Source organism: Heterostelium album (assembly GCF_000004825.1).
Source record: "Heterostelium album PN500 unplaced genomic scaffold PPL_scaffold3, whole genome shotgun sequence".
Lineage (NCBI taxonomy): Eukaryota > Evosea > Eumycetozoa > Acytosteliales > Acytosteliaceae > Heterostelium > Heterostelium album.
Window position 1 is genome coordinate 2,208,877 of NW_008805065.1, and position 24,093 is coordinate 2,232,969.

A 24,093-nucleotide genomic window follows, 5' to 3' on the forward strand; every position below is an offset into this window, starting at 1 on the left:
ATGAGTTCGAATATCGATAATATCAAAGAGGAAACTATGTCAGACAGTAATATACAGAACAATGTCGAGACTGTAAATACAACCACCACCACTGAAAATAGAAACATAGACAAAACAGATGCCAGTAACAAGAGTTTGGAGGTGTCTATCGACAGCGAAGAACCTGCCACTGATATAGATAATAACAGCAATAACACAGCTAACACCAACACCACCACCACACCACAAGAGAGTACAGCATCATCAACCACCGCCACCACCACCACCACACCATCTACATCATCATCATCCTCCTCATCGACAGACAACACCAGCAGCAACAACAGTGGCAGCAGTGGTAACACCAACACAAGCAGCAGCAACGACCAACAATATCCATCGACACCACTCGCCGAACCATTGAGCAGCAGCACTGGATCCAACCAACACGGTACCCACCAAGCAAAGTTCTCCTCGGTCAAGGACATCGGTATGTCATCCGAAAAGAACCCACGTTTCAGAAGAACAATGGAAGACGAACATGTTATAATCGATTCATTCGGTGGTGATCCACAACAAGGTTACTATGCAATCTATGATGGTCACGGAGGTAGAGGTGCTGTTGACTTTACTGCTAAAACTCTTCATTTGGTAAATATATATATTAATAATCTATTTTTTAACTTGTATATTCTGATATAATATCCTAACTTTATTTATATTATTCTTTTCTTTTTCTTTTTTATTCTTTTTTTTTTTTTTTTTTCTTTTTTCTTTTCCTTTTTTGTTCTTTATTTCCAATATATAGAACTTATTGGAAGAATTGAACAAAGATCCAAATGGAGATATTTTAGAACATATTAAAAATAGTTATTTAACTACAGATACTCAAATGGGTAATGAGCCAATACAGTTTAGTGGTACCACTACAATCTCTGCTTTGATTAGATACAATGAAAAGGGTGAGAAATTCCTCTATATCGCCAATGCTGGTGATGCTCGTGCTGTTATTAGGTATGTATATCAAACACACCAACATAACATATTGAAGATGGTTTTAAACTAATATTTAATAACTCTATTATAGTCGTAATGGTGTAGCTGAGAGATTGTCATATGATCATAAAGGTTCAGATCAAGAGGAGATTAAGCGTATTACAGAAGCTGGTGGATTTGTTGTTAATAATCGTGTAAATGGTATTCTCGCAGTCACTCGTTCACTCGGTGATCACTCTATGAAGGAGTATGTCGTTGGTGACCCATACAGACGTGCCATTCAATTAGACCCAAGTTATACACATTTAATTTTAGCATGTGACGGTGTATGTATACATTCACTATTCATTTTAAAACCCAATTCAATCAAAATACTCATTATTGTTAACCTTTTTTTTTTTTTTGTTCTACTTTACATTTCTATTTTTAAATATTTTCAATTTTATATTTTAATTTTAGCTCTGGGATGTCGTCAATGATCAAGATTCAATCGACCTTATTATAAACGAAACAGAGGCACAAAGAATGAGTGACAAGCTTTTATCGAGTGCATTGAGAAAAGGTAGCACTGATAATATTAGTATTATGGTTATAATCTTGTAAGAATTCCAAAAACAGATAATCAATCCTATCTGACCAAGAAAAAAAAAAACAAAAAAGAAAAAACAAAAAACTATAGTTTAAAATTAAAAACAACAATAAAAAAAACAATAAAAAAAGAATGTTAAAATTAACATTCTAATTATATTTATAAATATTAAAATAATTATCATTAATTAATAATAAAGTGTTATTAATATTATTATATTTGGAGTACTTAATAGTTTCTTGGTTTTATTTATTGTTCTTTTCTTTTTAATTATTAATATTGTTTGTTGTTTATCTTTTTTATTATGATTTCCAAATTTGAGGGAATGGATCTTTTGGACTTAGAATAAGACCAACTTTATGACATACATATCCTTTGATGTAACCGTTGTAGATGAGATTCGAGATGATACATTCTGCTTCGTCGATGTCAACTGTGTCATTCTCTGCCCATTTAAGTGCAATAACAAAGTTTTGAATGGGTACACGAGAATTATGATTTAAAAGATATCTTTAATATGAAAATGATAATGAATAAATTATTAATATTAATACAATGTTATTCAACTGGTTTAATATGATTAATGTAACTTACATTTTCTTGAAAAGATTTCTATATACAATATTCTTTAGTTTTTCTAAAATCAAATAGATTCCCTTTTGAATGAAATAGTTTTGATTGGTCGATAGACATTGATTGAATAGTTTGATGTTTCCTGTCTTCATTGCCTCTACTATACCAACGAATTGATTCAATCCATATTGTAATAATAACTCTTTCTTTGGGAATCGACAAAGTGATAGTTGCATTGGAATTAAATATAATAATATCAATCTAAATGTATTTGTTTTGATTTGGTTTGTTAGTTCAATTGTTATTTTTAATGATATTATTATTATTATTGATATTGTTATATTGTTATCGTTTTTGTTTTTGTTATTGTTATTGTTATTGTTTGAATTTGTCTTACCTTTTGTTTTTAGCAGAAGATCCAGTGCTAGGACACTTGTTGAAAGAGAACAGTAGATCTTGCTGAGCTTTTTGTGTGTTACCGTCGAATGCAGCGAGTCTACCGACAAAGAATCGATAGGTGATCAACTGTCCGAGTGGATATGATTCTAGTGCAGGGTAGAGTGGACTCTCCATGGCTTTGATTACGTTCTTACAGAGTTTCAAGTTGTTCAGCTTAAAGTAGATGTGGAACATCTGGTTGACGATACCCATTGCCGCCTTCTTCTTGGACTGCGACAGATCGGTGGTACGATCGGTACTCGACGCCTGGAAACAACGATTCAATATTCTCGATGCCTCTTCGTAGTAGTCCGCTTTCTTCTCTGCACTCTCCACTGTATTCGCCAGCTTTGCCATTATTCTAATATCATAAGTGAATTTCCACATCGCCTGTGATGACCATACTTCAAATACTTTTATAAATGCACTTCAAAATATTGACAAATTAGCATACATAGATAAAGTAGAATAGAATAGATAGATATATATTTATTGTTAAACATACGTTATTGATTCAGATAGATAATTAAATGCATCGTCATAGTTTGAATCGAATATTGAGGTGATTGCACGTAGACGTGATGCAATCATATCACAATAGGATTCTCGTTGTGTTTCGTTTGTTCCATGTGGATGTATTTTGTTTTGCAAGAGAGAATCTAAATCTGCTGTTTTCCTAACGATCTGATCGATCTTTTTCAATTGTAATAGCTTGCTATTGTACTTTGTCTCTTGTATCTTATTTGAAAAGCTTTGTTTCTGTTGTTGATAAGTAGTGATCGTGATGACTTCACTCAGAGATATCAATTCTGCAAAAACTTTTCCATGTTCTTTTGTTACACAATCATTTATCTGATTTAAATATGTATTTAAATCTGCCATTAATATATATCTATTCTATATCTATCTATATCTAACTAATTATCTAAATATAAATCTATATATATTTAATAATTAATTGTAAAAAATATATCAATTATAATTGATTTATTTATCATAAAGAAATTTGAATTTAAAAAAAAAAAAGAAATGAAAATATGAGCGATGATGACAGGTGCAATGATCAAACGATCATCTTCAAGTTAATTACTTAAATAATCTGTTCAGTTTTTTGAAATCGATCGTTTGATAGTTAGTTTATTCTATTATTATATATAATTTTAATTTGATGACTACAGTAAAGAAAACATTATATGTAGGAGGTTTGGACGATAATGTTACAGTGGACACACTGCGAGGTGCTTTCATTCCTTTTGGCGAGATCAGAGATATATCATTACCTTTAGATTATAAAACACGTATGAATCGAATCGAATTCATAATCAATAAATCAATCAATCTATTAAAAAGAATAGTATTAACATTTAAAGTATATATATAGAAAAACATAAAGGATATTGTTTTATAGAGTTTGATACAAGAGAGGATGCATTGGATGCCGTAGACAATATGCACGACAGTGAAATCTTTGGTAGAACAATAAATTGTACAATAGCAAAACAATCGACTGTAGATAAAAATAAATCACGTAAGTTTTAAAATCAAATCATCATTCCTCTATCAAGTATAGATATATTAAATTGAACAATACTAACCAACTTTATTCTTTTAAATTCCGCATTACTAGTATGGAGTAGTGAAAACTATAACACATTACAAGCACTTCAAGATAAGGAAAATGAAAAAGAGGAACAAAAAGATTTCATTAAAGAGAAACTGCAACAGCAATAGCAATATCAATAGCAATAACAATAACAATATCAATTATATCTCACAGAGCACGCACTTCACACCGACAATCAAATAAATCATAAACGATTTCTGTATACAGTTTATCAGTTAGCATCATATTTGGTTGGTTGGTTTATATAATGAGCAAAGCAATCTACTCAATGTTAGGAAATTAGGGAGACTAATTATATATATATAATAAGGAGAAATGATATTTATTTGTTTTACTAAAAAGGTGATTTAAACCGGTGGAGTTTTGTCAAGTGGCTTTCCATAAGGATATATATTATCTCCGAATATCTCGGGTGCTGCCTTCCTAAAATTATTTCTCTTGTTTCCCAAACAAGTTAGAAATATATAAGTAATTTTATCGTTCCTTCTTAACTCTGCACACTCACCAATTACATGTGTCAATTTGGCTAATCTGTTGGCTGTTTTCATTGTTACTTCTTTAAGTTAAGCATCGTTTTGCAACAATCTATCGGTGGTCGGCTCATCGAATATTCCTCCAAGATTCTTCATACCAACAATAATTCTATCAATACATTTATCTTTTCCACACACCATTTTTAACTTTTTGCATCTATATATCTTTGGGTTGTTCTCTCAGTTTTAGCTCGAGCGCATGATGATCCCACCATGTTTTAATGATTATTGGTACATTACTTGAGGGATCGAGTATCTTAATGGTTGTTTGTTCTTCTTTCTTAATAGGAATCGAAGACATATCTAATATTTTTTTAAAGAAAAAACCTATTCGATTAGGTTTTTCCAAAAATTAATATTTGATTAAACCATTGGTCTAATGAATACAAATAACAAAATACTATTAAAAAATTTAATTAATTTAAACATTATTTTTAAATATTAAATAATTAAATTTATAGAATATTTATTTATATTAGAGACTTAATTTATCCGTATTTTTTTATTACTATTTCTAGAAATGGATCACCAACAACATTTTCAACCATACTTAAACATTTATCATCAAGTTGCTACAAAGAAAAGTCTATATGCTATCGTATTTGAAATACACCCGCGAGGAGAATCACCAGAGTTTAACCCAGCTCTTTTTCTCCCTCTTGGACATAGAGACCGTGGTACTGAAACAAGACAATCATTTTATATTCTTTTCCGCGAAGCTTTATTAGAATTAGGTTACAGTAATGAACTATATGGTATGTACACACGTGAGTGCACATAGAAGCAGGCATTGACAGACGCCAATTCTCTACATCTTGATCCCAATTTAAATTGGATGCCATGGTGTATTTCGAGGATGCATGTAGTCAAGGTTATAACTAGAGTGTTCTATCTATACTTTGTTTACTGTCCGGTTCACCTGGGACAATGGTAGAGGAGATAGGTAACTTAGAAGTGGCCAGGCTGGATTGGAACAAATCAGTTGAGAGTTGAGAGTGGATCTGGGCGAGCGCTGGTAGGAGTGACATCCGGAAATAAAGTGGAGGTTGACTGAATTTGATCAAAGTTATTGTTATTCTCAAGATCACTCATTCTGAGATCTCTTGTAGTAGTTGTTGGATCCTTAGATGCTGTTGAACTACTGGTTGTTGTTATTGTATCTGATGACTTATCAGTTGGATCTACCATTTTCTTATTTAATTAATAATCAATAATAATATAAAATAATATTTCTAATAATGTTTTTATATAATTTAAATTTAACTCTTATTTAATCTTTTATTTGATTTTTTTATTTTTTTTTATAAGTTATTTTGAAAACTGTAAAATCGCACATATTAATAATAATAGTTGTTTCAGAAACTATTTATGTAGTAGGGAATGGCAATCAATACAGAGTTATTGGAATACTCGAATTGTTGAAGGACAAATAACTCAAAATAAAGTAGATTGACAAAACAAAAAGAAACAGTTCAGTTTATTGATGAACTCAAGATCGGATTTAATAATGAAGTTTTCTATTATTTTATTGTAGAATAGAAAACTTAATTAATTTCTATTATACAATAAAATCAACAACACAACAAGAAACAAAAAATAACAACAGTATCTCAACCTATAATAACTTAAAAGATTTTCAAATAGAGTAATAATCCTCTTTCTAAATCTACCAATTCACAAATGAAATTAAACCTAATAAGTGTTAGTGATTAATAAATAAGACGGTGCATGTTATATTAATGGTGAATGATTTAATGACAAAGGGTTTTTAAGTTTATTTTATTATTAATTGGTGATTGTGATAAGTCTATTATTATTATTAATTACTGATAGTGTCTCTTGATTAAATCATCGATCATAGTAGTACCAGAGCCAGTAACATAACCCATATGATTTTTAACAGTGGAGAAATTCTTGAAGACCTTGACGAATGGATAGATTGCGACATCATTGGCCCACATACAATCAACAGTTAACTGGGGAACCAAATGGAACTTGGAAGAAAACGGCATTTGGGTATCTACCTGGTAAGGCTCTCATAAAATCTTTGACCAAATCGCAAGCAATACAATTTGGTTGACCAAAGTAAACTACTACAAGTTGATTTTCATCGGCATCATTGAGTTGGAACATGAAATCTTCTTTGTTGGAGATTTGGACCCAAGATGAGATAAATTCTGGTAATGACATTTTTAAAAGTTGATTTATAGATATTTATGAGGTAATAAAAGAGATATAAAATAATTATATTTGTAGAGAATATGAATTTTACAAATATAGAATTGTTGTTGTTGTTGTTGTTTAATGGGTAATTTGAATAATGATATATAAAGCTGAATAATCACATTTTAAATACTTTTTGAGAACACAAAACAAATAGTGTGGATGATAATTTGAGAATATTACGAAACATTTTTCTCAAAACCTGTGATGTTTCACCTAATTAGTGGGAGTCTATGATATAATTATGGTAAACATCAACTCTGAGAATGAGTGTCTGATGATATTTGACACAATAGGTTTGTTACTAAAAATTGTTTATAAACTGTGTTTTGATTTTTTTTGTGATTGGGCTTTGAAGTGTGATCCCCAATCAACAGCAGTGCTTATACAATATTTGCAAGGGATTACACTCATTCTTGGGCTTGGCTGAGATACAAATCATGTTGTGTGTTTTCAACGAAATTCGATGGTGACAGTGATGATATGCAGTCACTGTTTTATTGTTTATTTTTAATGATATGTTTGTTGTGTGTTCATTGCTTCTTTGATTAAGAGTAGGCGTATAAGTCATATCCAAAGGCTCTTTTATAAATATCTAGAATTAATGCTTCCATTTTTGGTCTGATTTAGATAGTTTTCTTATTGATCAATCATATTGAGGGTGTCGCTTTTTTTGAGAATTTTTTTGGGTGAAAAATTCACAAATCAATTTACCACGTAGTAATATGACCAGTTTTGGAAAGTGGTATTTTTTACCTCGTAGGACTTGTGCACAAACGTTGTCAAAAAAAAAAAAAAAAAACATCACCATTTCATTACTTCTGAACATAAATCGATGTTTATACAGATGCTATCTGTACATAACTTTTTAAATATAACACCTTTTTAAGTGTTTATTGTGATTTCACCTTTATATTTACATCTATTTAACTTTTATGATGAAATTTTTCCTTTTTTTATTTTTTTATTTTTTTTTATTTTCAATTAATTTTTAAATCTATATATTTGTATTAAATAGATCAATAATATGAATAGTACACTAAATAACTATAGTTATAACAACTATGTTTATAACAATATTCAAAATAGTAATAATATTTCGTTTCTTAATTTTAGATTGTTGATTACAATAGATTTATCAATCTTTATAGTACTCATATGAAACAAAGTTTGGAAGAGAAAAAAAAAAATAAAGGAGAACCATTGAAAGGGAGTAGATTCTTTTTCTTATTCCTATTTGGTTGTATAGGTGTATTTTTTTTATATTTGGTATTGGCTTTGGCTTTGGTATGCATTTAGTTGGATGATGTAGAGTTGTAGGTTGAACGATGATTGATTGTAAGCAAAAAAACTAAACTATTAAGAATGGATAGATAGTTATAGTATTATTATTTATATGGTTAAAGAGTTTGTAATAAAAATATAAGACAATCAAGTAAGTTTACTTGATAGATTTGAATAGATAATAAAGTTGGGGTGAGTTTGTGAGTGAGTGGAGTGGAGGTGAGTGAATAGTGAAGTGTTTGTTGGTTGTATATAAAAAAAAAAAGGTTGGTTGAAATGTTATAGTTGGATGCTCCTCTTAATTGTTTTTTGGTTGGTTGGTGTTGGTGTGGTGTTGAAATGAGTTTAGTTTGATTTGGCATTTTATTCGAAGGTACCGCTGGTTCTCTCTGGTGATGATCTATCTCTTTCTCTTTGTCTGTCGTTGGGTGATCCTCCACTGTTTACTGCTCTTTCTTCTTTGTCATCGGATACAACGATGGTGGTGCTGCCGGTGTTGTTTCTTTCTCTGGAGTTTGATGTCGAGGTGTATGCTGGTTGTTTCTCTGGACTTGCTCTTTCATTCGATCTCTCTCTGTGTCTCTGTCGCTCTCTCGATCTGTCCTTCTCGTCTCTGTCTCTAGATCTATCTCTTGACGATCTCTCTCTGGATCTCTCTACCGATCTCTCTCTCGATCTATCTCTTGATCTGTCTCGCTCTCTCGATCTGTCTCTATCTGTACGTCTATGTCTGTCGCCACTTCCACCCATTCTTCTATCTCTCTCGTGTCTATCTCTGTCATTTCTATCTCTTGATCTTGATCTAGATCTGTCTCTACTACAAATATTAAACAATACAATTATAGTTAATATTATATCAATCTTGATCCAAAATCCAAACAAGATTTTTCATAATTATTAATATTTACCTTCTGTAATCTCTATCTCTCTCTCCTCTACTATAGGGTTGTCTACCTCTATTATTACCATTTCTATCCCTATTAATTTAACATTGTTGTATAAGTTAATATGAATGATGATTATTAATGTTAATTTGAATGATTCAATAAACTTACTTATCTGGACATTCTTTTGCCCAATGACCTTCTTGGTGACAGTGGAAACATCTTCCTTCACCTGGTACTGGTCTCTTGGCACCGTTGCTGTGACTCTTCTCTACGACGATGGAACGACCAAGAAAGTTGGTACGGTGAGATGAGTTGATTGCTTCATCAGCAGCATCCCTACTGGAGTATTCCTACACATAAGAGTATGAGTAAATCGACAAACAGAATTATATTACAAATCAGTAGTAGTGGTTGATGGTAATAGTTATGGATAATGATAAAGTTTAAAGTGGTAGTCTGACTGTGCAGATTAGATATCACAGTGAGATAGTAGAGTGGGGAGAAGAGAGTAATAAGAGAAGAGTCAACTAACTGGAAGAGAGTCCTCTGGAACATCAAAAATATGATAAATAAACAGAACTAAACAGAACAGAACTGAACCGAACAGAACAGATAGGTAAGGGTAAGACTGATTTACAGATATTTGAACTGTAAGGTAAGAGAGAAAGAGAAGCGCTGAAAGACAGAAGTTGTTTAGACAACGTATTATTTGACTTGTTTTTTTTTTTTTTGGTTTGCATAATAATAGTTAATGGCTTTAAAGAAGAAGAAGAGTTTAGAAGTAAATATAGGATTGTTAACTATTGTTACAGTACATCCTTGTTTTTTTTTTTTTTTTCTTTTTAGATGTATTTAAAGAGAAGGATCATCATTTGATCAAGAAGTGTTTGGTTGTTTGGTTGGTTGGTTTGTTAGTTCACAAATAGAGGTCGAGTTCAAACAGTTGTAACAAGTTCATTCACACATCATCATTATCATCATTATCATCATATTCCCAGTCAAGATAGTCAGATATTTAGTCAGTAAGTTAATATTCAGTCTGATAGATAGTCTTTAACAAGTTAGACCCCAAAGTCAGTCCTGTGTAAGCCCAGCTAAATCCTGATAATACTGTATCACAACTACTACTTAAATACTACTACAACTGAACTGCTTTTTTGTTATAATATATATAAGATTTATAGATAAATAGAAATATTTAATAATAGATAAAAATAAATAAATAGATATATATAAATATAGATTTAATTATATATATATATATATGTATAATTTGGTTATCTATTCTTATCTATCTACTCCTTAATCCTTATTCTTTTTTTTGAACTTTTATATGAATGAATTTATCTGATTGATGGTTGTGTTTGTTTTTGTTTTTGTTTTGTTTTTGGATAGAGAGAGAATGATAAAAGATAAGGATAGGTAGGTATAAGATAGTTTGTTAAAGGAACTAATTGATATCATGACAAAGTAATTTTAGTTTAGTCATAGAATAGTCGTCTTTGTCCAAGTGTCTAAGTCTTTACATTTTCGCAGACCGAATCGATTAGTCAATGATAGTAGTTATTCCTTTGTCATATCTTATCTATGTAAAGTAGAGAGGTTCGAACTTTTCGGGAAGCAAAGCAATTAAAAAAAAAGCGGGGTGGTGTAGGGTAGTGTAGGTAGGAGTAGAAGATTGAATTGAATTGAATAGATAACATAAAAAGCAGTAGAATTTAGAAGTAGTAGTAGTAGTAGTAGTAGTAGTAGAGTGTAAAGTAGTAGTTGTTTTAGATTATTTTTGAGTATATTTCATACAATAAAGCAGAATCCTTTCTTCATTTGGATGTGTGAGATTCGGCCATATCTTCCAAAGTGGTCTTCAATTTCTCTTTCTCTGGCATCAAATGCTAGTTGACCAACATAAATCTTTGACATAATTATTATGATATTAAAGAAATAAATAATTATGTTATGATATATATTATTGGTTGAAGGAAATTTTTGAAATTTATTATCTTTTTTTTTTTTTTTTTTATGTTCCAAAAAATATTAATTTTTTTCACTTTTCCTTTTTTAAGCAACCAATCTTTTTTTTTGTTTTTCTTTTTTTTTTGATATTTATTATGACATATGGATGATTTGTATTTCCTACAAAAATAGATAAATATAAAACTATTAAATTTTATTTATTTAATCAATTGTTTTTAAAAAAGGAAAACCAAATTTGTTTGCTGGTTACCTGAAATCAAAAAAAAATTTGTTTTTGTTTTTAGTTTTTTTTTTTTTTTGATTTATCCTGTGTGTTAGTGAATGTGCATGACAGTAGTGTTAATTAAATCAATCAGTCAGGTGTGTGTTTAATCAAAACAAGACACTCAAGATATATTTATATATATTTATTTTATATATTTATATAAATGATTGATTGATTTATTTTTTTTGAATTAATAATTTTATAAATTGTGGATAGACACTACACACCACTCTACTCACTTAACTTATATATATACTTTATATAAATATACTTTTACACACACTATTTCTTTTTTAGATAGAATAGAGGAGAGGAAGAGAGATTTATACATGTCATGATTGTTGAATCTAATATTAATGGATGTATGGTGTTGTTTCAATGTTTGAAATCAACGTTAGGACCATTCGGTAGTGATAAATTGATTGTAGATGATGACGGCAGTTATTTGACATCAAACGACGGTGCTACTATACTGAGGTATCTCGAAATAGATCATCCTGCTGCGCGTCTACTCATTTCCTGTGCGAAATCTCAGGATGATACAGTTGGCGATGGTACCACAAGCGTCGTCCTACTCACTTGTCTCCTATTAAAGAATGCTCTTTCCTATTTGAAACAGTCGATACATCCTCAATCCATCCAAATTGTATTTATCAATCCAATAATCAACAGTCATCACCATATTCCATTTTCCATTTTTCCCAAAACCAACACAAACAAACAACATAACATGAATATTAATATTAATTAAAAAAATACTCAAACAAAAAAAGGGTTATAATATAGGATTGGATGTAGCATTATCACTTATTGATGAAATAGAAATTGGATTCGATGTTGAGAAAATAAATAGTTACCAACACCACCATCAACAACAACGTATTCTCTATGATGTAGCATCGACCTCGATCTCCTCAAAGATACTGGCGAGACATAAAGATCACTTTGCTCGGTTGGGTGTCGAATCGATTCTAAAGCTTGGCGGAAATAGAAATCAGGAGCGTATAAAGATCATCAGTATTACTGGTGGGTCAATGTTGGATTCTCATTTGATTGATGGTGTAATGTTGAAATATGATTCCCAGCGAAACAGACAGAGAAACTACAATTTCCATTCGAAAACAGGAAACAACACTTTTAATATAATCGTTGGTAAACTACAACTACAGAGTGTACAGTCCGACCTACATTTTGTCAAGCTGAAAGCGAATCTTCAGGAATCAAACACCACATTGCACTCAAAGAAAATCCAAGAACAAGATCAACTCCTCTATAGAAATAAGATTGACATTCTTTTAAATTTGAATGTTCACGTTGTCATTAGTGATACTGATATACCTCAATACCTTGAAAAGTAAGTAAAATAATATGATATGATATCAATATATAAGAGTTGTTTTAACTAATTATTATTTAATATATTTTAAAACAGTTTATTTTTGGAAAACAATATAGAATATTTTTGTATTGATGATTCGAGAGAGTTGGAAAGAATTTCATTTGTTTTGGGAACAAAGTTTGTCAATGATATCAGCACTTCTCTCAATATGGAAATGATTTCCAAAGCAACCAATATAGAAAGAGTTTCTATTGGTGATTCAATATTTTTAAAAGTAATTATAACAATTTATTTTTAATGTAATTTAATTTAACATTATATTGTTTTAGATATCTGGTATTAAGAATTGTGATGCTGCAACAGTTGTATTGAGATCACCAACCGATACAATGTCCGAGGAATGTATTCGATCGTTTAAAGATATGTTGAATATCCTTAGTAGTTTCATACATAATCCTTATTACATTGGCGGTGGTGGATGTGCCTATTTGTACATAGCTAACAAGATAAGAGCGAAATCCAAAGCTACCGATAATGTAAAACTTCAGTTTGCACTCAATGCATTTGCAGATTCACTTGAATCAATACCTTTAATATTAATTCAAAATGGTATAGTATTATTAATGATTTATATTTTATTATTTTTAAATTATTTATTAATTTATTTCCAAATTACAAATTAATTAGCTGGATTTGATGGTATTGCTTTATTATCTAAATTGAAATCAATTCATGAACAAACAAATGACGAGAATAATAATAATAATTTATGGAAAGGAGTTAATTTGGAAACAGGTGAAATTGTTGATATGTTAAATGATATCAATGTTAAGGAACCTTCATTCCTTTTGCGAAATATCCTCAAACTGGCAACCAGAGCTGCACAAATGATTTTGCGAATTAATAATAATATTTTAATTGAACCAAAAGTTGCTTTTAAACCTCCTACTTCTTAATCCTAAGGTTTAAACAACAAAATAAATAATAAACCTATTAGAGTATAAATGTTTGTATTTAAATATTATTTATAATTATAGTATATATATTATGTTTTTTATTTATGATGAAGCTTGTGGTTGAACTTGTGAAGAATCCGAAGAGTTACTGCTATTATTTGGTATTTCAACTTTTGGTGTGTTGGCAAAAGGTCTTGGTCCAAGAATTTGCTCGATGTCTTCGGCGTGGATCACTTCTTTCTCGAGCAAGAGCAATGCAACCTTTTCCAATCCTTCTTTGTGTGCTTCCAATACTTCTTGTGTCTTATTGTAGGCGCTCTGCAATAGCAGTCTGACTTCCTGGTCGATGATCTCAGCAGTCTCGTCACTGTATGGCTTGGTCAAATCCGATGAATCCTTACGTGGATAGGAGAGTGGACCAACCTTTTCGTTCATTCCATACAATCCAACCTGTGAGTATGCCATCTTTGTAATCTTTTCCAGGTCATCTTGAGCACCGGTCGTAATGGTGCCAAACACCAATTGCTCAGCGACTCTACCACCGAGAGCCATACACATCTTATCAAAGATCTGCTCTTTGGTGTTAAGGAACTCCTCCTTTGGCAAGTACTGTGCGTATCCGAGTGCGGCAACACCACGTGGCACAATGGAGACCTTCAACAGCGGGTTGCAGTGCTCGAGGAACCACGAAACAACAGCGTGTCCAGCTTCGTGATAGGCAACCGTCTTTTTCTCTTGTGGCGACAGCACTTTGTTCTTCTTTTCCAGTCCACCAATGACACGGTCAATAGCAGCATCGAAATGCTTCAGCGTGATCTGGTCAGCCATTTTTCTTGCGGCAATCAGCGCAGCCTCGTTACAGACATTGGAAATATCGGCACCACTGAATCCCGGAGTCAACTTGGCCAACTTTGGTGCGTAGTGTTCAACGGTGTTGTCGAGAGTCAACGGCTTCAAGTGGACACAGAATATTTCTTCACGCGACTTCAAGTCTGGATTGTCAATGGTGATCTGACGATCGAAACGACCTGGACGCAGCAGTGCTTGATCGAGAATATCCGGTCTGTTTGTTGCAGCGAGAACAACTACGTTCTTTAGCGGTGTGAAACCGTCCATCTCCACCAACAGTTGATTCAGAGTGTTCTCACGCTCGTCGTTCGATCCAGAGAATCCACCTTTTCCTCTGGCACGACCGATAGCGTCGATCTCATCGATGAATACAATGCACGGTGCATTCTTACGTGCCTGCTCAAAGAGGTCACGAACACGTGCCGGACCGACACCGACAAACATCTCAACGAAATCCGAACCGGAAGTCGAGAAGAACGGTACGTTGGCTTCACCGGCAGTTGCCTTTGCCATCAGAGTCTTACCGGTTCCTGGTGGACCAATCAAGATGGCACCACGTGGAATCTTGGCACCGATATCATTATACTTCTTTGGATCCTTGAGGAAGTTGACAAACTCCTCGATCTCCACCTTGGCTTCACCCAAACCAGCGACATCCTTGAACAACACCTTGCTATCGTCCTTCTTGAATTGACTGGCATTGATCTTACCCTGTGAAAACAACTTGTTCGATTTCGAAGTCAATGTCTTATAGGTTCTATAGGCGAACCAACCCAATATTATATATGGTATCATTTGAATCAACAATATTCTAAAAATAAATAGTTAATTAATTAGTTAGTTTGCTTTAACAATAACAATACATCATTCAAACTTATTATTACTAGTAACTTACCTATAATCAACATTTTCAACATAAGATACAGGTATAAAGTTGTTCTTTGTGATACCCAATGTTGTTTGAGCGGCTTCCAATTGTTCTTCGAAAACCTTCTTATCACCAATGCTAAATGATCCGATTACTTCATTGTCTTGACCGATTACAACAGCTACATTATCATATACTTGAATTTTAGTTGTCTAAAAAAATAGATAGATTAAAACAAGAAGTTAGAGAATACGATGGTGAATGATGAATTGAATTGTGATTCATACCGATTTATCAGGTAGATTCTTTGTAATGAAATCACTGAATGTAATTTGTGGATGTTCATCCTCCGGAGTGTTTGGAGAGAGTAAATAGAAGAGTGCACCAGCACCTAATATTGACAATGAGAAATAGTTCCATTTACCTGGTTGTTCTTTATCTTCATCTGGCTTATTCTTATTGCTTTGATTGAATGAGTTGCTCTTCTTATCGCTATCATTGCTGCTATTATTATTTTTATTTTCTTCTTTTTTTTCGTTTTTCTCTTTGTTGTTATCTTTGTTGTTTTCCTCTTCTTCTTTTGGAGATGACGATGGTTTCTCAAAGTTACCCCAACCCTTTGCTTTTAAAATGGAATCATTTATATATTGTAATGATCTTTGTTGTTGTTCTTTGAATTGTGAAATGAAACTTTGTAATACTGTTGGTGTTGTTGATGAAGATGATGATGATGATGATTGATGTTTATATTGTTGATTTGATGATGATGATGATGATTGGCTATAATAGTTATACAATGTTTTCGATGATGTTGATGTTGATGAATTATTAGATGTTAAATAAGTATTATGATTATTTAATCTATTTCTATTTATTATATTATTATTTATACTATAATTTCTTTGTATTTGTTGTCTACTCAGCAACATTCTCAATTGTGAAGTTGCAACTGACATTCTCTTATTATTATGTATTTACAAGTGATAAAATAATACTATAAATGTTCGTTTGTTTATTACAAATATATAAAAATATAAAATATATATATATTCAAGATATACAAGAATTAAATAAAATCTTGAATCAATGATATATAAAAGGAATGAAATAGATCAATTAATCGATTGAAAAAGTAGAAATATGTGTGGTGGAATCAGATTCATACAAAAAAAAAAACAAAAAGAAATTCTTTTTAAGAAAAAAAACTTTATTTTGTCGTCGAATTTTTATGTCATTGTTTGTCCATCACTAAGAGTGATTGATTCATTCGTGACATAATTAATTAATTTTAATATTACATGGTTGTTTTTATATCTTCTTGAGATTATCCAATAGTGTTGGAATATTATGTGTGTATGGAGTTGTTTGTTTGTTTGTTTTTCGTTGATATTTTTAATCTTGATATTATTAATCGTGTGGATTTAAATTTGTTTGTTTTGTTTTTTTTTAGTTAGAATTATAGATCGTTGTTAAGTGATCTTAATTTCTTATCGAGAAGACTCTTGGTTTCGTTGAGTTTCATTTGTTGTTTGTAGATGTATGCACCACCCAAAAGGATGATGGCAGCACCCACTACACCAACGACTACACCTACGACGATCTTCCATTTGTTGGAGGAGGAGTCACCACCGTTGTTGTTGTTACCGTTGTTCTCTGGGTTACAGTTCTCTGTGACTGGTGTACGTGATTCGGTGGTAGCGAGCGAGCTAAAGTCGAATTCGAAATTGACGGTGCTAATTGGCTGGTTGTTTACGACGTCGACGATGAGACGGTTAGACAGACCATCGGCAACACCCTTGGTAGTGTTAATCGAACCACCACCACCGTTGATCGTAGCGACCATTGGGAAACGTGCGAACCACTTTGTCTTGAATTTGGTGATGGTCAGCCAGTGAACTGAGGAATTGGTTGAGAGCGTTGGATAGGCATAGTTGATGGCGGGTGCAGTGCATTCCTCGGGGTAGACATCCATTTGCAGTTTGAATTGGACGTCACCGAATGAGTTGTCGGTCTGATAGTTGACTTGATAGGTGAAGGTGTTGTTGAAGACGTTGAGAGTGGCACCTGGACCGACGACATCGGGTGGAGTTGTCTCGTTGTTTGGACGGATCACTACGGTGAGAGTACGACCACCTGACTGCCAGGCATACTGGAAGGAGTTGGCGTGGGGATCGTAGGTTTGGACCCATGATGGAATGATGGTTTCAGCGTTGTTCTCAAAGATCGAGTAGAGGTAGACACTGAGGGTTGTATCGTTGTTTGGTGAGTTGAGGGTGAGTCTTGGAATGGTATTGTTGATTCCCGGTGTTTGGAATTGAGTTGGTGCTGTTCCTTCGGCACACGATGGACCGGCAATCTGGTTGACACAATTGCATAGACCGAGACCGACATTACATAGACCGTTCGCTGGTCCACCACATGAGTTTGGACAGATTTGTGTGTCGATAAAAGCGAATAGATTGTTACGGGCAGAGGTTAGTCCGGCAACGGTAACTTGGAGGTCGAATGTTCCAGGTGCAAATCCGGTGGCTGGAAATGAGCATACCAAGATATAGTGATTTACAAAGGTGACATTGCAAGTCACGTTGTTTTGTGGTAGTGGGATGTTGACAGTGATGGTATCCAACTCATTCCAGAAATCGGCACCGGTGATAGTGAGGTTGGTTGCAACGTTGGGAACGACGGCAATCGAAGTCTGTACAGTTGGTGAACGGTAGAAGAATTTCGGTGTGTTTGTTACGTCGTTGGTTAATCCTTTGACATTGACGATGACATCGAGGTTGGAAATGATGCTTGGTGGCATCCAGCATGACATCTGAGTGAAAACAGTGAGTGAAGTAAGATTCTGACAGAGAGTTGGACCGATTCTGACGTTGGAATCTCTGGAGTTTACGTTGCTGAATGGAAGGAGATCGTATCCAGTAAGGGTAACCCAACCACCTAATGTTGGTGGCGAGGAAATAGAGACGATGGTTGGTGGATTGAAGGTGTAGTCTTTAGTGACTACCTTGGAGTTCAAACCGATGGTCGATGTCAATTGTAGATTACCTTTGCCTTGAAGGAAAACTGGAGTGTTACACAACATGGTGTTGGAATTAATGTAGTTACTGTTGACAGTGTAGTATTCACCGGCGGTACTGGTCATAACAATGTTTGGACGGTCACCGAAATTCTTACCGATAATGGTGAAGAAAGTTGAGTTTGATAGGATTGGATTGGTGATCGATGAAATAACTGGATCGCAATTTCTGGCGGTATCTGGACCTTGGTAGTTGTTGAAAGTGACATTATCAAAGACATAGGCTGGGATGGTGTTTCCGGTGAGGTATGATGGTGGAAGACAAAGGAACAACTCTGGAAGTTTAGTTCCGACCAATCCTTGTACATTGGTTAAATAGAAAACTTGGAGGGTTTGATCTGGTCCGAGAATGTTATCTGGAACGGTTCCTGTGATACCGGTGTTTGATAGGTAGAGATAGACAATCTTGGAGTTATCTCCATAGGTAGTTGGAATGGTAAGGTTAAGCGATGGGTTATCAGTCAAATGGAAACGAGTGAGTGATGGGAGGAAGAAGAATTGGCTGTCCATTGTACCTGTAAATGTAAGATTTTCAAGACGAAGAGTTACCAAATTTCTCCAACCGTTTGACATTGAAGCATATGAAGGGAATCCTGGATCGTTCAATTGCAATGATCTCAAATGAAGATAAGTCAATTGATTTGGAAGACTTGAAAAACTTGAGAATTGAGTTGCCAATCCTGGTGCTTGAAGTGCGCTATTTTATTATTAATAGAATATTATTATAAATTAATAAAAAATAAAATAAATGAAAAAAAAGTTAAATACATACAATTTTCTTAAATATGGAGCTTTGGATAATGTTTGACTGGTAGTGAAAGTTCCAGTGTATGGAATTGGAGTATTGACATAAATTTCACTTTTTTGTAATAAAGTTAGTTTTGATATTGAAAAATAAAATATTATCAAGTTATAAATACCAGTTTACCAAATTATTTGAGAAGATATCTCCAAATTTACTAAGAACAAGGTTAGAAGATGGTCCGGTAGCCTGTGCAATAAAACTGTTTTATTTTTTTAGTATAAGGAAGAGTGTATTAACATTTTAATAATATTTACATATTTTTAAGTTCGTTGTTCAAAGTTGGGAAATTTCCGACTGCATTCTCTACATAAATGTTATCGATATTGTCATTTATATCACCACCTTGGTTAAAGTTGGATCTACATTTTTGACCATAGAATTGGCTATTATCAAGAAAAAAAAGAAAAGTGTTATTATCAATATGATATATATACTTTTAAAAATAAGAGAATAAAGAAAACTTACAATCCTCTTAAACTTGAAAGAGAATAAAGTGGTTTAGGTACTCTATTAGAGAAATCAGCATTGATAAAAGTACTATAATTTTGAAATTCTAATATTAATATCGAAATAAAAGATAAACATTTAAAAAATTAATTAAAAACATACACATTTGTTAAACTTGTGAAATAACCCCAGTATGTGGAGCTTAGTAAGTAATTTCCATTATTTACTAATGGTGTACATCCAGAAGCTGATGGAACACCCTCTAAAGTTCTAAAAAAAAGGAAATAAAAAAGTTTAGTTATAATTAAAAAGAGTAAAGGATTAAGAATTGCAAATACTTACAATCCAGTAACTTTGTCTCTGTCTGAGGAACAATCTATATATGAAGAAATCATTTGGCTTCCTCTATATCCACGGCTGAAACACGAAGCACTGTTACCGCTCCATTTGAATCCAAGTTCTGTTGCAAACTGATTTAGAATATTGGTTACTTTAGAAGAGAGTTTCTCTGGTGTTAGTAAATGGTACGAAACCATAAATTTAACGATCGCGATTGATCAATATGAGGTAGAGTAGAGTATTTAGAATAACTGCTGTACTTACCATCATTGCTCAAGTCTCTGGCGGCTGAGACTTCATGAACATCGAGAATGCCATTGCTTTCTCCACTTACGATGACAACGGCCATGATTGCCACCAACAAGGCGGTGGCCAAACTCGACCTCACTGATTTAGTAAACTTCATATATTAAAGTTTTAGTGTTGTCGACTACTACTTGGTTTGGGGTTATGAAAGTGTGTGATGGTTTTTTTTACGACCTCTAGTTTTTGACTGTTGATGTGGTTGTTGTTTGTTTTTTTTTTTGTAGTGTAAAAGTCTTAGACTTTGGACAAAGATGTGGTGTGTGGTTGTTGATTGCAAAATAAATAGATATAATTATAATTATATGTTGTTGTTGTTTTAGAAAAAGTATAAAAGTAGCAAAATACAATTTGCAACAAGGTTAGTTTTAAAAATAGTTTTTGATTTGTTGATTTTCGAGATGTGGATTTTCCTTTGCGTTCTTTCTATTTACAATCAAACAAATAGATATGTGAAAGTTTGGATGTTATGTTACACAAAATTAAAAAGAATAGATCTAATTTGGTGTCACAAAGCTTAACATATATGTTGTACCAAATAAATATTCTTTTTTGTTACACTTGTCGGACTTTTTAAACCTTTTGAAAAAAAATCTTGTAAACAAAAAAAAAAAAAAAAAAAACAATTAAATCCAAAACCTTAAAAATTGGATCTTTTTTTTTTTTGCACTAATTGCTGTGCAAATCAATTTAATCTATAGCATGGTGTATAATGACTTTTTGGGGGATGAAATTTCATTAAAAAAATAAAAAAACATGTTTTGATTAAAATAAATCACCATCAGTTTTTTTATTTTGGAACCAAAACATGATTGCCCAAAAAAAAATATCAACAAAATAAAAAAAAGTTTTGATATTTTAAAAGAATTGATTTTATTTTAGAATGGTCACCCGCTATTTAGAACATTCTCATTCAAAAAATAAATATAAAATTTTAATTAGATTTCTAAATGTAAAAGAAAATGTAAAATATAATTCCGAGCGATTTTCAACCCCGGTGCCAAACGGTGTCGGGTTTGAGAGTGTGTAATGTGTCTGATTAGCTATACGGAGTCATAAATATTATTCCCCATGGCATGGTGTAAATGTGGGTGTGCTATAATAAATGCATTTATTGCAATTGTGTTGTTAAAAAAAAATTATTTATTTTTCACCAATATATTTATCAGTTGACAACAATTGATCATTCAAATACCAGGGATCTTGAATGTGATGAATAAAAATAAAACAATTACAATTTTATTTAATTAACACATAAATTACATCATCTGCACATTGATTGAATTGTTGAAGTCGTCATCCAAATCAAGGATTACTATATATGATTGTAAGATTTTTAAACATGACATGAATCTGTCAAGGTCTCATATTTTTGTGCAAAAATGTTTAAACAACACACATTAAAACATGATATTTTGAAACATTTATTTTAAATTTACTTTAATAAATAAATTTGGTAATGAATTGTTACTGCAAATCATTGACCTGGTAAATTGCTTGTTTGATTTGTCTGACAAGTTATTGGTGTCAAGTTGTTCAACTTATTGTAAGGTGTTAGTTGTTGTTCATTAAAATTCTTGATTCTATTTTTTTTTTTATCTATTTGATAAGCATAAATAATAAACAAAAAGATAAGTTTAATGTTTTGTAAAAGAAAAAAAGATAATAAATAAATAAATAAATAATTAAAAAGAAAAGAAAAAGAAAAGGAAGAGATATGATGATATAGGAAACAAAAAAAAATTATAAATTTTAGGTGAAGAACTGTTTCTTCTCTTTCTTTCTTTCTAAAAGATACCAAATTTCTTTGATAATCTTGATCCTTTCTGAGAGGTCTTTGTGTCTGGAGCAACAGCTTCCTCTTTCATGATGATTTGCTTGGGAATCCACTCCATTAGACTGTACCATGGGATGTCTTGTGCACGCGCCAACTCGTAGAGGTTCTGCAGACTGACCTGTTCATAACTCTTTCCGAGGTAACATTGGTTTACTTTTACACTGATCGCCAGCGCCATGAAATACTCGCGATAAAACTGATGTTCCTCCATGAATGGCTTGTCCTGTGCTTCTTTCTTCAGTGTGTTTATTTCCTCTGTCATCTTCTCGATGGTCGCAGTCTGTTGTGTAATCGTTGACTGTAGTTTGGTTACGATCTCATCGTCCATTCTCGACACGCTCGACGACGTGGAACTTCCCGACTCGGTAAGACTTTTGGCGCTGCCTCCACTGCTCCAATCCATGGAGACAACGGACGCTCTTAGCTTGCCAGCTCTGCCGTTGAGTGTCTTTAGCGTGTCCTGTAGCTCAGAGAGTGTAGGCAGCTGACTGTTTATCTTTTTGAAAATTGGGTGTTTAATGAGTTCGGTGGCGGTCGGTCTCTTATTGGGATCCTTCTCGAAGGAAACATTCAAAAAGTCTTCCAATTCCTTTGAGATTCCGGGTGGATAGGGTGGATGTGGATCCTGAACAATCTTGAACATCGCAGACATTGGCTGCAGGTTGTAGTATGGCGGATTTCCAGTGGTTAGCTCGATCGCTGTGCACGCCAACGACCAAATATCACTGGAGCTGGATTGGCCAGCTATTTGGATGGCTTCTGGCGCCATCCAGTAGGGTGTTCCCACCACACTGTAACGCAGCTGCACTTCATCGCTCAGCTGACTGGCAACACCGAAATCCGCAAGTTTTATAATACCCTCCTTGGTGATCAACACATTGGAACACTTGATATCACGATGTATGATACGATTCGAGTGGAGATAGGCAAGTCCGTGGAGTAGTTGGTAGAGATAGAGTGTGGCCAGCTCCTCGCTGAGCGGACCAAACTTCTCGAGGACATCCCTCAGACTGCCGTTTTCGACGTACTCTAAAATAAAATTGAGTTGTGACTGTGACTCTACACAGCCCAACACCTTTACAATGTTGTTATGATTGAGTTTCTGGAGAATCTCCACCTCTGATTTCACAGACTGCAGTGTATTTGCATCGATTTTGATTCTATCGATTTGTTTAATCGCCACGAAATCACCAGTTTTCGAATGTAATCCTTTATAGACTTGTCCATATGCACCTTTTCCAATTTTATCACCCAAGGCCTAAAAGTTTTTGAGGTAATATAATTAAAATCCATCCTAAATCTTATTGTTATTTATAATTATTAACCTACATATTCGCCGATTTTTATTGTTTCTTTTCTTTTCGATGGACTAATTCCATCGCTTCCACCATTACTACTTCCACCTCTTCGATTATGGTTATGTGCCATAATAATATTATGCAAGTTCGTTGTTGTTGTTTATTATAATTATTATTGTTTTTTACAAATAAAAATGAATATAGATAGTAATTATATAATTTATTAAACTATCGTTGAATTTAATTGTTTATGAGTTGTTTGTATCTGAGATCTTTTGATTTCCAAAAGGGTTTTTTTGTCAATGGATTGATTGTAACGGTTGATGATGATCAAAAATTGAATGATATTGATGTTGATGTTGATATTGATAATGTTGGAAATAATAATAGTTTTTTATTTATGTTTGTATTATATAAATATTATTACTTTTAATAGGTGTTTTATTGTTTTTTGGTAATTACAAAATTAATTGGTTTGTTATTTTCTGTTTTTAATTTTATTATTATTTGTTTGTCTTTGATTTTTTTATTATTATTGTTGTTGTTATTATTGATTAACCTTTTGGTTTGATTTGCTTTGCTTTGCTTTGATATTATTATTATTATTG

The 24,093-nt window shown here is 32.8% G+C and overlaps 10 protein-coding genes across 10 annotated transcripts; 3 read left to right on the plus strand and 7 right to left on the minus strand.

The window, feature by feature from the left end:
- PPL_03457 (PP2C family serine/threonine-protein phosphatase) lies at positions 1-1,578 on the plus strand (the record flags this gene model as incomplete). Its single annotated transcript, XM_020574422.1, has 4 exons — positions 1-630; positions 788-993; positions 1,067-1,301; positions 1,435-1,578. The coding sequence occupies 4 exons, from the start codon at positions 1-3 to the stop codon at positions 1,576-1,578; spliced, it is 1,215 nt and encodes a 404-aa protein (XP_020436494.1).
- Positions 1,579-1,866: 288 nt separating this feature from the next.
- Positions 1,867-3,457, minus strand: PPL_03458 (proteasome component region PCI domain-containing protein; the record flags this gene model as incomplete). Its single annotated transcript, XM_020574423.1, has 4 exons — positions 1,867-2,074; positions 2,159-2,398; positions 2,535-3,002; positions 3,081-3,457. The coding sequence occupies 4 exons, from the start codon at positions 3,455-3,457 to the stop codon at positions 1,867-1,869; spliced, it is 1,293 nt and encodes a 430-aa protein (XP_020436495.1).
- Positions 3,458-3,743: 286 nt separating this feature from the next.
- Positions 3,744-5,513, plus strand: PPL_03459 (uncharacterized protein; the record flags this gene model as incomplete). Its single annotated transcript, XM_020574424.1, has 3 exons — positions 3,744-3,944; positions 3,986-4,103; positions 5,251-5,513. The coding sequence occupies 3 exons, from the start codon at positions 3,744-3,746 to the stop codon at positions 5,511-5,513; spliced, it is 582 nt and encodes a 193-aa protein (XP_020436496.1).
- Positions 5,514-5,710: 197 nt separating this feature from the next.
- PPL_03460 (uncharacterized protein) lies at positions 5,711-5,920 on the minus strand (the record flags this gene model as incomplete). Its single annotated transcript, XM_020574425.1, has 1 exon — positions 5,711-5,920. The coding sequence occupies one exon, from the start codon at positions 5,918-5,920 to the stop codon at positions 5,711-5,713; it is 210 nt and encodes a 69-aa protein (XP_020436497.1).
- Positions 5,921-6,280: 360 nt separating this feature from the next.
- PPL_03461 (uncharacterized protein) lies at positions 6,281-6,621 on the minus strand (the record flags this gene model as incomplete). Its single annotated transcript, XM_077398156.1, has 2 exons — positions 6,281-6,287; positions 6,560-6,621. The coding sequence occupies 2 exons, from the start codon at positions 6,619-6,621 to the stop codon at positions 6,281-6,283; spliced, it is 69 nt and encodes a 22-aa protein (XP_077254277.1).
- Positions 6,622-6,697: 76 nt separating this feature from the next.
- On the minus strand, positions 6,698-6,922 carry PPL_03462 (uncharacterized protein; the record flags this gene model as incomplete). Its single annotated transcript, XM_020574426.1, has 1 exon — positions 6,698-6,922. The coding sequence occupies one exon, from the start codon at positions 6,920-6,922 to the stop codon at positions 6,698-6,700; it is 225 nt and encodes a 74-aa protein (XP_020436498.1).
- A 1,680-nt stretch (positions 6,923-8,602) lies between these two features.
- PPL_03463 (CCHC-type Zn finger-containing protein) lies at positions 8,603-11,046 on the minus strand (the record flags this gene model as incomplete). Its single annotated transcript, XM_020574427.1, has 4 exons — positions 8,603-9,056; positions 9,148-9,216; positions 9,295-9,476; positions 10,927-11,046. The coding sequence occupies 4 exons, from the start codon at positions 11,044-11,046 to the stop codon at positions 8,603-8,605; spliced, it is 825 nt and encodes a 274-aa protein (XP_020436499.1).
- Positions 11,047-11,241: 195 nt separating this feature from the next.
- On the plus strand, positions 11,242-13,660 carry PPL_03464 (TCP-1/cpn60 chaperonin family protein; the record flags this gene model as incomplete). Its single annotated transcript, XM_020574428.1, has 6 exons — positions 11,242-11,252; positions 11,672-12,011; positions 12,139-12,719; positions 12,798-12,978; positions 13,034-13,313; positions 13,392-13,660. 6 exons carry the CDS (start codon positions 11,242-11,244, stop codon positions 13,658-13,660), a joined length of 1,662 nt encoding a protein of 553 aa, XP_020436500.1.
- A 102-nt stretch (positions 13,661-13,762) lies between these two features.
- Positions 13,763-16,333, minus strand: PPL_03465 (ATP-dependent metallopeptidase FtsH/Yme1/Tma family protein; the record flags this gene model as incomplete). The annotated part of the gene is made up of 3 exons (XM_020574429.1): positions 13,763-15,320; positions 15,405-15,589; positions 15,665-16,333. The coding sequence occupies 3 exons, from the start codon at positions 16,331-16,333 to the stop codon at positions 13,763-13,765; spliced, it is 2,412 nt and encodes an 803-aa protein (XP_020436501.1).
- A 500-nt stretch (positions 16,334-16,833) lies between these two features.
- PPL_03466 (putative protein serine/threonine kinase) lies at positions 16,834-23,615 on the minus strand (the record flags this gene model as incomplete). Its single annotated transcript, XM_020574430.1, has 11 exons — positions 16,834-19,153; positions 19,229-19,315; positions 19,377-19,460; positions 19,516-19,644; positions 19,727-19,798; positions 19,871-19,978; positions 20,051-20,084; positions 20,312-20,447; positions 20,910-20,929; positions 22,149-23,445; positions 23,517-23,615. The coding sequence occupies 11 exons, from the start codon at positions 23,613-23,615 to the stop codon at positions 16,834-16,836; spliced, it is 4,386 nt and encodes a 1,461-aa protein (XP_020436502.1).
- Between the last annotated feature and the right edge of the window lie 478 nt (positions 23,616-24,093).